The following is a 12,517-nucleotide window of genomic DNA, read 5'->3' on the forward strand; positions in this document are numbered from 1 at the left end:
TATATATATATATATATATTCTTCAGTGAGAAAAAAAACGTTTCTCATTAGCATTAAGTTGATGGTGACATTCCACCCAGGTCAAAGTCATGGCTCCTGGACCTTCCTTTTGCATTTTTGTAGTTGGTGTTTAGGCTCGCTGTGTTTAGTCATGATGGGTGTAGCAAAACCACGCACACACGCACACACACACACACAGACGATCCTGCTGTTCTGTGTGTGGTGAGAGGACCCCGAGGGGTGCCGCTGAGCTGTCAAAGCACAATGAATGAAGAAGCTGGCCTGCATAGCAAAGGGCTCGGGGGAAATCCCACCAACATGACACACACACACACGCACACCGTGGCATAGCCTCTGTCAGTAGACAAGAAGTAGATGCATCTGCTTTAGACTTGCAAAATCTAAATATGCAATGTTCAATCTGGACAAAAGACAAATAGGAATGCAGTGAAAATGTAATCTGCATGTCCACTTGCATGCAAAATTAGTTGTTTACTCTAAGTTTGAAACAGAAACAAGCCTCGAGTCTTCTGCAACATCTGAGTCTGATAAAAGAGGAAAGTCCAGGAATCTAAGTGCAGCAGAGCACCAGTCAACATGGATTATATCAGGAAGCAAAAAAAAAAAAAAAAAAAAAAAACCACCCACTTACTTACCAAAGGCAAAGACAGCCTATGTTTGTTTTTGTACAGCACCTTGCAAAATTAGTCATACTTCTTGAACTTTCCCAATTTAGTCACAATACAACAGCGAATTTCAATGTATTTTGCTGTAATTCCATGTGCTGGCCCAACACAAAGTGGAGAATTAAGAACATAAATCTGACACAACTTTCATTTTTTTTTAAACAAATACAACCTAAAAAATGTAACATGCATTTCTCTTTAGATCATTTTACTCTGATACACCTAAATAAAATCTAACAAGCATTTAATTAAAAAAACAATTTTGGATCTTTATGGAAAAGTGACGGTTGGTAAGCCATAATTATAAGAAAGCTTTTCAGTTTGACAGAGTAACGCTGCGGTTAGATTTCACCAAAATTCTATGTTTTGTGCAAAATGCTGTGATTGACAGAAAATTTCTATCCTGAAAATCACACAGTAAAATAGAGTGGTGGCAGCATCATGGTGTCAGGAAACATTTTATCAAACAAAACGCTGATTAGATACATAGAAGTTTGCAATTTTATTTGACAAAATTTGTGCAAACCATTTTGAGACACTAATAAAAATTTTCCTGACATCATTCGGGAATTTAAGGTTGTGTGTGTGTAAAATCATACAAATTATATTAAAAATATACTGAAATCATCTAACTTTGAGTAGAAGTGTCCATGTTGCAATGTTATTGTCATTTCTGATGCTCATGCATTTGTAAATCAGGCTCCTTCTAAATTGTCTCGTCTGTCTGTCTGTGCATCTTTGCTCTGAGGATAAATTTTATGTCAAAGTAGCACTTCATCAGAATCACATCCTTCAGCAATTACTATAAGTTGTAAAGAACCAAAAATATACATCTACTCCAAAAATGATCTCAAATTACACCTGGCTGCAACAGAAGAAGGCAGCGGCTCTCTTTAACAGACGTTTATTTGAGGGATTGTGGGAAAACTAGATTATCCAAGCACCCCTCGGTGACTGCGAAGCAAAACTTGTAAACATAGCCATTCCTAATTCACAGAAGGATTTTCCTCAATGAAGGTAGTAAATCTCCGAGCTTGGCACGAGCCTGAACAATCCATTTACAATAATAAAGCCTGAGCAGCAGGGAGATCGACCCTTAAAGGCGAAGGTCAACCTCATATTACGGCTTTAAAGGTTTCCTATTACAGATAAACTTCAATATAGACGCTCACCTCGCCTTTAATGGCTGCTGGCTATGCACTGGCTGAGCATGTGTGGACATTCTAAGTCCACCTTTCTCCGATATCAATGGATAGTGGAGACCAATTTATGGATGTGTTTCTGTGCCTATGGTTAATGAGGTGAGCGATGATAAAAAGCTGACAGCTGAGGAGGAAATCTCTGCATATCGGCCTATCTGGCCAGCACATCTCAGGGAAATTTAAATACCGAAGCACCTGGACTCAATAGTGCTGAAGCAGCACTTTTCATTTCCTCGGGCCTTCTCGTTTGACACTTCAGTATATTTTTTCTCTTCCCAGTTTATTTTTTTTGTCAGCCTGCTGCTTCTAAAAAGCCTTTCCAAGCCTGAATACTTGCATTGTTTCCATAAATTCCAATCCTTCTTGTTTGACACTTCAGTATCTTTATTCTCCTTGCATTGTTTCCTTAAATTCCAATCCTTCTTTGGACACTTAAGAAATCTCTGTGCTAACACACCTAACTTATGCTTCGTTTCTCCTTGACTGCTCTCTACAGGGTGACTCCGGAAAAGCAGAGCGGGAAGGGAAGAGGACACTGCAACAGAAAGAAGGAGCAGAAGTGAAAAGAGGCGAGAGTGCAAGCTCTTAAGTAGATTGCAAAGAACAGCACAGAGGCATGAGTGTGAATATTAAGAGGGTTTTCTCCTGACCAAGAAGTCCCAGCCTGCAGCAAGTGCACCACCAGAGAGAGAAAGAGGCGGTGGCACAGAAATTGAGAGAGGCAGAGGAAAAGAGCCGTACAGAATCACCAGCTATTGAGGAAATGCCACGATGATCAGGTTTGGTGTCAGAAACCACTGTGTGTACCCCGCTATTCGTCTGATCTAGATATTAAATTACAGCAACTGAATTAAATATTGGAGTCGTTTTTGAAAGGGTGGCATTTTTTTTTTTTTACAACTGAAAGAAATGTTAATGCTCAAGAGTTAGGAAAGGCAAAAGGAAAGAAAACTCACCTGGGATTCCTGGTGGAGTTTTCAGGTATTTTCCATTGAAATGCTGTATCACAACTTCACACTTCTCTGTTGACTCCATCCTGCAATTGAAAAACATTAATTTCAAAATTTAAATAAGCTTCAATTTCAACATGACTGCTATGTAATTCTGTAGTAACCTCAAACTTATTACAAAAACATGCGACTTCTTTTCTTTTTTTTAGAAAGACCTGTCCTTGTTTCTGCAAAGCACTCTACTTGACGACCGCATTCCCTTTGGCAGAGTAGAATCAGTCTGTTCTTTCAAAAAAGACAGATGGTCTCCAGTGAGACCATCAAGAGTTTGCCTGTCTCTCTACTGTGGAACATTATTGTCTGCATGCGTAAGACGCTGATAATGAAATTCAGGCCTTTAATGGAAAAGGCTGTTATGCAGCCTGTGTGCTGCATAATCGAAACTTAAAGGCAAACGAGGACCAAAAGTGATACTTAAAAGCCTTCACGGGCGTAACAGAAAATGCAGGATTACTTATGGGCAACGTGTAAAAATGTTGTGAAAACAATAGTTCATGTATTGTGTACTGAGAGAGAAAAGACATCAAGCTGAATAACCCATCTTCTCTCTCCCAGCCACTCGATCAAAGTCTGAGAAGAAGTCAAACAGCTGGCCAGTGGGAGGGCTCTGATCTTTCACAACACATGCCCATACACTCTTCTGTTAGACATTACATAAAACATGTGTATTAGTAAATCAAACACATTTTGCACAAACGCACAGCTTGTTTGCATGCAGAGAAAAAAAGACATCACCTGTCACCGAACTGTCGTGTTACGATAAATGTCCAGTTTCAACCTCATGCATGTTTTAAAAGACAGTTTTATGCAGTGTTTGGATATGAATCATTCAATATCCAAGAGATAAGACATTACTTACAAGTTCAGAGAATGTAATATTTTGTATCAAGTGTTTTTTTTTTAAAAAATCAAAGCAATAATGACAAAAAATATATATTGATCAAAGTAAACTTGTTTACTTCTCTCCTCCTTTGTGAGCTGCATCACAGCTCATTACCATTTTGTATCCACTTAAAAGTTGGCAATTGAATGATTTTGTTGCTTAAGATTTGTTTAGGATGGCTTTGCTTTAAAAGTTGCTCTATTATTTATACAAATCATTCTTTTCAATGTGAGAAAAATTTTCTTATTCCTGCAAGTCAAAAACTGATCAATAAATGATCAATTCGCTTCTCTGTGGAACAAAAGAAATTCTGTAACATTTGTTTCCTAAATCTTTGCTTAACCCCCCCTGTTTTTTTTTTTTTTTTACCCCTACCATTTCACTAGACAATGTCACAAAAATGAATTTTACAAGGGCTTCTGTAGTTTCACTGTGCAGAGAAAAGAGAAGTGGTGAGAGAAACAAACTCCTGGTGGAAGCAGACGATCTACTGACGAGTCAACCAAATTCTGGTGGACATTTGGGTTAATGGAGTCAAAGGCCTAACATGTAGTCCACAAACAAGATCCTGGCGTTACATCTCTTGATGGTCAAAGTGGTGCAACATGAAGTGTCATGCCAAGCTGGTAACATCATCCGCCAGACCTCAGGGCGACAGATCTGGAGTCATTTCACCTGTGATTTTTCGTTTCTCAGGGACCGGGATGATGGTCGGATGTAGAAAGGTGATGGTTTTGAAAACACGTCGGACAGTTTCTCTTTGCTGCACTGACTTCCTTGGTTAATTCGTTTCTTGTCTATGTAAGGCCTGGTCCAAATCACTGCAGTCATTTTCTTTAGTCCAAAGCAACTTCCTCAGATGTGAAGTGAACCATGATTTGTTGTTGCTGTATGTGCGGAAAGTCAGTACACACGCCTCACAAAAACGTACGTAAAACAGGCCTGTATCATCCACTTTAACACATCAGTCTTTCTCAACAGTCCTAAGAGATTTAGACGTTTTCAGTTCCTGCTTGTATTTTGGGATGAAATGAAGCAGACGAAGATCAGAGCGTCCTAATGTTGCACAGACAGCATGTTGTGCTTCTTTAAGACTGCGTAGCAGTGGTCCAGTTTGTTTGTCTCTCTGGTGGGACACTTTACATGCCTTTTCTATTTTGGTAGTTTATTAGAAAGGTGCGTGCTGGTAACATCCCAAAGAGCAATGAAGGGAGAGTCTGGCTGCTTTTTTCTCCAGACCTGTTATCAGCTCAGTGATCTGTTTTTCAGCTTCCGATGTTCAGGCCTGTGGTGGGATGTAAACATCGACCAGAACAAATGAGGAAAACTCCCTTGGCAAATAAAAGGGATTACAGTTCATAAAAAAAATGACTCCAGGTGAGGAATATGTCTGTAATACAGTGACATTAGTACACCAACCTTCATTTAGCAGTTTCCTCCGCCTCTCTTTTTGACTCTGAGATGAAACAACTGGAAGCCCGGCATCAGAAGTGTTTTGTTTCATATATATTAACGGAGTCACCTTTTCGTAAAGGAGAGCAGCTTCTCCGTTTTGCAGTCCAGTGAGCAGACATTCACTAGATGGACAGGCAGGAAAGGGGTACGCAAGCCGCACTGGCGGAGCATGATGAGAATATCTGGATGTTCCCTCCATTGGTGTCTCTTGTAAATCTCACAAAGAGCTGACTCGCTTCCAACCAGGATCTCAGAAAATAGACTACGAACTGATGAAAACCAGAGAAAACCTGATTAGAGAGGTCTTCCAAATGTTAAAGGGTTGTTCCCTGGTGGAAAAAAAACAAACAAACAAAAAAAGTATCTATGCAATGCCTGTATCCTTCTGTTTCCAACCAGGCCCCTATTTAATCTCCAAATGAACAAAACTAGGATCAAGTTGAATGTCAACTCTGACACAATACTGATTTGCGAGCACTCAAGGGCCAGTTACAACAGCTGGGATCTGAATTGCCCCAGGAGAAAATCCAGCTTCTGTCCGACTCTAATTCAGAATAAATCGCTGCTTGTATCCTGTACTTAGGAGGTTCCACAACCAACTGGTTGTGCGAACAGTGGCCTCCCACTCCTGCCAACTCTGTTCTCCATTTTATCTGACATTTTACTCACTGCAGTGGAGTCACATTAGATCACCTCGATTCCATCAGGGTGATCTAACCTTAACGTGCTTGTTGATGTGTGTGTAGAAAGCTTGGTGTGTACAACACACGATACAATTTAAAAATGAGGCTCTTATGCAGATTATAAGTAGGAAGGATACCATTGTTGTTGGTGCATGGAGAGTTCCTGTAATATAACGCACTGAAATAAACAAAGCTGGCAAGAGTTTGGGGACAAAATGGTTTGAATGCTAAAAATGCTGGTCAGCATGGACTTCATGTAGATGTGACAAAGGCTTTTTCCTGCCGCAAGTCTTGCACAAAATCTTGAATTCAAACTCAGCCAAATCAAAACGTTCCCAGCCTCTGGTGTGCTTAGACACATCACAAAAACGGATTATATTATAATACAATGAGTGGGAATAGATGGATTTTAATTCTTACACCACAACCTCCAAAGTCTATTTAAATTTAAAGACGCTACAGGAAAAGCCAGCAACTCCAGTCAAACAGTTGGATTTGCTTTTCTGTGCATAAGGAATTGCTATCAAAAAGCCAAATAAAGTTAGGTCACAGTAACATATTAAAAACAAACATTTATATGCATGAATTTGCAAAACCTTTGCAGTAAATACATTTCAGATTTCCTTACACAGAAAAGCCCGATATCAAAATGAGATTGTTTTTCAATGCAGGCCCCAGCGACTGCAGTGCCTTTATTATAATATGCTCCCGGAATGTGCAGAATTCATTGCATTCCACATTTTCATGCTTTTTTCACCCACACCTCCTGAAATACTCATATCATCCTGTCAGCCTCTCACTTCTCTGTCCTTTGTCTCTCATCCCTCCCCTATCGCAACCCTCATTCTTTTTTTTTTTTTTAAACCATAGCTTCTTTATCGCTCTTACCGTCCCATCCATCTTACTCCCAGCCCATCTACACCCTTTCTTTTTGACATCTCTCTCTCATTCCTCCCCGTCTTTCAACCTTGGTTATTTTCTCCATCGTTCACCATTATGCTCATTCTTTTTTTTCCGCCTGCTCTCTCTTACTATCCGTGCCCTTCTTTTCTTTATCTGCGCATTCCTTTCTTTCCGTATAGCAGCCACTTAACATCAACATCTGTCTCTCTTTTCTCTCGCTTATTACCATTATCTTTCAAAATAAATTATCTTTCACACTTCCTGGTATGATTTCCTATTGACCCTGTAACCACCCTCTTTCACATCTTTCTTTATTTTTCCACTTTGCCCTGACTGCTACTAAGAGGTCAATGCGGCTTAGCTGATCAATAAATATGGTTGGTAGCCTTGAGCTGGCACTCAGAATCAAGCAATTAGCTCAAACCTTTTCAAAGAGTGTGTTTAGATTAGCAGTAAACAAAGAACTCTCAGTACCTAGTTTGAATAGTCTACTTACATAGACTGACTCATGGATAAATGTGTCTTTAAATGTATCTAAAAGTCCTTTAATTCCACACGTTTTCCAGGATGGTAAAGAGAGAAACAGGCCTACGTCATCACATATCATCCTCCATGCTTTACAATGGACACAGTCACACCCAGAGCTCTGTGAACGTAAAGAAAGGATTTAGGTTCTCATCTTCTTCTCTTTCAAATATCCCAACAATGAGGAGGGCCTCTAACGTCCCTTTACCAACTGTCTTTAGATCCAACCTTGCTTGCTAAGGGAGACCATTTTTCATTTTGCCCTACTTCTCTTCATGGGACAAAAATGTGGCTCCAGTATCCTCCAATGGTAGAAATTGCTCCTGAATTCCACTGCAAACCTTAAATTTCCTGAATCAGCTTTCAGAAACTAAGACATGCCTGAAGTAGTGCAGTCATCTCTTTGTTTCAATTTCAAACCAGCAGCAAAGGTTTGAGACCATTCCTTTAGTAACCACGCAAATCAAGCTCTAGCCGGATGGGGGAAACGCAGTGACCAGACTAAGTTAACCCAGAGGTTAACTCTTCCGGGACAACAATTGACCAGATTTCTTCCTCAGACACCACAGAACCAAAAGAGAAGAAAACACAACACCAGACAAGAAAAGTTGTGCTGAGCTCTTCTTCTTCCATAAGAACATTTACATCAAGAGAGGAAAAATCTGTCTTAAAGACAACAATGACAAACCAGGTGCAAGATAGCATTAGCGCGATAATATATAGCTAAGCATAAGACTAAGACCCATCATTAATTCAACAGGTTTTCTTTGATTTGATTTATTTTCATGTTTCATGATTTATTTTTATGGTTCATTTTTTGTGTGATAAATGTGTTAGCATTAGGTTTTGCATGTGAACTGAGCCTCATTTGTTCCACCTGTCACATCACTGAAGGAAAGTAATTCACAGCCTGTCATGAACCAGGACTGGATCTCAAGAGAGATTCAAATACATCACTCTCTCCAACATCCACTCTCCTGTGTACCATGTGTGTTGGAATACTTGTGGGTAACAGAGAACATAGTCTATCATGCAACATGTGGTTCATTAGATCCCCCATCTTAGGACTAATTTTTTTTTTTTTTTTTTTTTTTTTTTTGTCACAGGAGCCATCTTGTTGCAAGACCAGATTGACCATTTCTGAGAATCCTTTGCCTTATTTTTACCCCAACATACACACCCACAGCTGATGTACACACAACATAAATAACAACTGAGTTTTTGATTTTAGGTATTAGTTGGTTAATTCCTATCACAACCAATATTAATAGTTTATTATGAACTATCGTAGACATAAACATTGGCTAATAACGAGATTAGTTGCTATGGTAAACTGACTATAACTATGAACCGGTCAGTTGTCGTCATCTGCTTGGCATCTCCTACCACCGGGTTGCCAGGGCGCAGCAGCATGTACCACTCACCAACCTGTCCCAAATATGAGCCAGTGGAGGTGAGTAATCATTTTATTGTAGTATTTTCCTGGGTTAAGTGAATGGTATTGTAAAAACAGCACTGAGATTATTTGGGACTAATTCTAAGCGCGTTACTCCTGCATCTAAAAAGTGGATGACTGTTAAAAAAATAATATTTTAGCATATTTCCTTTTTTTTTTAAATGGTAAGAATTGCTAATGCAGAGCACACCCCTTTGTTCCTTTTCTAAAAATGACTTTTTTTTGTTTGTTTTGTAAAAACTCCATCTCTCGTCATTGTCTCTCCATCACCACAGCAGGTAGAAATCAGCCCAGAATACTAGGAGCAAATGAGGCAGGCAGACTGGAAAGCAGCCACTGAGAAACAAACCAGTGAGCCAGGCTGAGCGTTGGTCAGTCAGCTGCAGAGTCAGGCAGGTAGACGGGGAGGCAGGTTTGGCTTTTCTGAGTATGCTGCTGGTTAATGGCATCAGGTGCTGCTGTCTGCAATGATTAGTGCTGGGGCTGGAGTAATGGGCTCTGATAACAGTAATGGATCAGCCCACAAACACTTAGCTCAGTTTACTCTCTCTAATGCCCCTCACAGTCCAGCCCTCAGCAGCTGCCTGTCTGTCTGTCTGTTGACACAGCTAATGGGAGGTCTACATTTTATGTAGTCCATTGATCTGTTTTGTCTTCTGTGGACAGTTGTCCTTCTAGCTTCTTTTACGGACACTTTTTGTTTTTTGTTTTTTTACTATAATCGATCATTTCTTCAGCCATTCGTGCCTGTATAATAATTTTTTAAACTTTGCCTCTTTCAGTCTTTTCGCTTTCTGTAAAGATTTCTGATCATCTCAGTAAAAAAAAAAACAAACAAACAAAAAAAAAAAACATTTTGTCTCTTCATAGTGACCTCTAAAGTTACTTGTTTCTCTGAGACCGATGCGTCACACCCGCGTCCCTCTCATGTAGCCGCTTTCTCAGATTCCCTTTCCATCATGTCTGTCCCTGCAGCCACTGAGGCTGCTTGAACAGGTGGCCTGTGGCAGGTTGTTGCTGTGCTCTGTTTGCTGGTCTGCAGGAGGGCTGCCTGTTTGAGGGAGCGCAACTAAGAGGCTAGTTTTTAATGTGTGTTGTTACATGTGCACAACGACTTGCATGCGGGATCTATCTGCGCATATGCTTATTTGTGCAGTTGTTTATTTGGTGTGTATGCGTTCATCTATCCTGCTTTAACCTTTCAGTAATAGAGCAGGGAATAGGAGAGGAGTTTAGCCAGAGCAGGTGATTAAGAAAAATCCCTGCAAGATGGCGGTGGTGTGGCCGTCACCGGCCTCCTCTGGGTAAACAGGGAGGAATGAGAGCCTGGTGGCTGCTGTCGAGGACAAGGACAGAGTGGTTTATGACTTTGGGGGATTAATAAGCTGTAGAAGAAACTTTCCAAAGTAGAAAATGGAAAAAAAAAACTGTTAAATGACAGGCTTGGCTCTAGAAAAACAGCAGCAGTGACTTTACAGTGATGCAATAGCCACTATCCGTGCTTGTGAAACACATGGACACTGCGTTTGCTTTATAAAAGTATCCACTCCTTTTGAAACCTTTCACAATGTATCAGTTTACAACTACAAACTTTATTTTATTGAGAGCTATATGTTAAAAAGCTGGCACAAACAGTGTACAATTGTGAAGTTTAACGTAAATATGTTTGCCCTTTTTTATTTTTACAAATGAGAATCTGAAAAGTATGGCTTCCAGTTATACTCCGCTGCTGTGATCAACACAGCTGAATGTTGATCGTAGCATTTTAAGCTGTTGGTCTTGGACTTCCTGCAAGAGTTGTAGAGATTAACAGCATTTTTCTGATGTCGACACAGATTCTCGTTGTGTGTTGGATACCCACGTTTATTTAAATCCTCAGTAACAGTTTCAACCCAAGACAACAGTTGTGCAATTTCTTTTATGGCTCTACTGGGGACTTCTCAGAATTTAAAGAACCATTACTTTGATAAGTATGTGCCATCTAGATACCTCCACTTACTCCAGAGACATAACATTTTCAATGTAGAGCTCAAGTCACGGGAATTTATGGATTTTTTTTAGGATAACTGTTTCTCCTATAACATGCAAGGACAAACAAGTCAATTTTTGCCCATTGATTTATGGTCTTTATTTACCTGGCGAAGCCGACTCCTCTGCTGACCCCATTGGCATCTCTAAGTATCCTTGTAGAGATGACGTGACCCAGGGGCTTCAGCATGTTCTCCAGCTCCTGTTCATCCATCGACACTGGCAGGTTGGAGATGTACAGGTTTGTGGGGTCCTGCTCTTGTTGCTGCCAACGACAGAAAGGGGAAAGTGCGACACAGGGGAGAGGAAAAAAAATGGAAATCGGTCAGTCGATGACATAATTGTAATGGATAATCACTAGATAGGTTGAAATATGGCAAACTATAACCAAACTCTGGTTAAAAAGCATTTGTCCTCTGACACAAACACATTTATCGGATCAAATGCTCGGTGACTACATCGATAATTCACAGACGTCAAGCTCTGAGCGCATGTGTGTGATCATTTTACGGGATTCACGGGAGTGGCAGGTACGACAGTCAAGCCTGTATTGGCGTCTCACACAACGCATATATTTACAAGAGCAGTTGTTTAAATGGTTAAGTTTAGAGTTCAAATCAGAGAAAAGGGCGAACTGTATTATTGAGCGACAGAGATTTCAATATTTCCAGAAGCAGCTCTTTGCTGGGAGAAGCTGCGCAGCTGGTGGTGGGCTTAGCCTGAGGTAGTTGCAAGTTTCCCCCATGAAACAGCTTGAGACCGCCCAACCAGTCAATCATCCACTGAGTCAGGCAGTCACAATGTAACTCACTATACCATCTACGTTTCAAATCACTCAGTGCTTAAATTAAGCATGAAATGCCATCCTCAGTGCTAATTATGGATTTATGATGTTGTAGGCTGTAAGCACATTAGCTTAGCATCCTTCCTCCAGGTAGTAAGTGACTCATCCGATCAGGCAGCCGTCCAGAGTTTCCCTGTATGCGAGATACATCGCTGAACCCCTTATTGAACTGCAGTTGAGACCATCATGAGTTAAATATGCCAGGGGCCAATGCAGCGCTACAGACGGCCAACTATGGCGTGGTTACAAGCCAGGAAAATAAAATGAGAGCAAAGACTTGATGAGGTTTTAATGAGCTTTACACCCACTTCGGCAGCCACATTGTGCCATGTCCTCTTTTATTTTGAATTTGAGTTATTTGTTTGAAGGTTAAATTTATTAGAACATGAAAAATAATTAAAAAAAAAAAAACATCTGAAATCTTTAGAATAAAGCAACTTTTTTGTCTAAACGACCTGAATAAGTCTAAAAATATTCTTTACGGATTGTAAACTTTAATCCCTTCAAACAGCATATCATTTTATATGATCGTGGTAAAATGTGTGAAAAATTTACAAAAAAAAATCTAGTGTGTACGATGCACTATAGTTGGGAGAAAGATTATGGGAGCAAACACCACAATAAAAAATATTTGTGTCTGATGAAAACGTTTCTCTGAAGATTAGGCAATATGTTGTGGATAATTATGCCAATGATCATTGCTTTCCATTTTTTAAAAATACATTTAAAATATCTCGACACTGTAAAGAGTATTTGATATATTGTGCTGTCCTAAAGTTTCCAGGATGTTTGGTAGAGAAATGGGCCAAATGCATCAAAGGTTGCCAGACATTAACAATGAG

General features: G+C 40.0%; 1 protein-coding gene across 1 annotated transcript in view; it reads right to left on the reverse strand.

The window, feature by feature from the left end:
• The window catches only part of LOC106960809 (RNA-binding motif, single-stranded-interacting protein 3-like), a 96,247-nt gene extending 85,127 nt beyond the window's left edge, over nucleotides 1-11,120 (reverse strand). Inside the window, exons 1-2 of the mRNA XM_015054149.1 lie at nucleotides 10,939-11,120; nucleotides 2,845-2,924 (exon numbers count right to left, since the gene is read on the reverse strand). Of these exons, the coding sequence (XP_014909635.1) occupies nucleotides 2,845-2,924; nucleotides 10,939-11,045 (187 nt within the window). The 5' untranslated portion in view covers nucleotides 11,046-11,120. The remainder of the gene's footprint in view (nucleotides 1-2,844; nucleotides 2,925-10,938) is intronic.
• Between the last annotated feature and the right edge of the window lie 1,397 nt (nucleotides 11,121-12,517).

This window comes from Poecilia latipinna, unplaced genomic scaffold, assembly GCF_001443285.1.
Source record: "Poecilia latipinna isolate Pla-1442-1.1 unplaced genomic scaffold, P_latipinna-1.0 Scaffold1231, whole genome shotgun sequence".
NCBI classification, from domain to species: domain Eukaryota; kingdom Metazoa; phylum Chordata; class Actinopteri; order Cyprinodontiformes; family Poeciliidae; genus Poecilia; species Poecilia latipinna.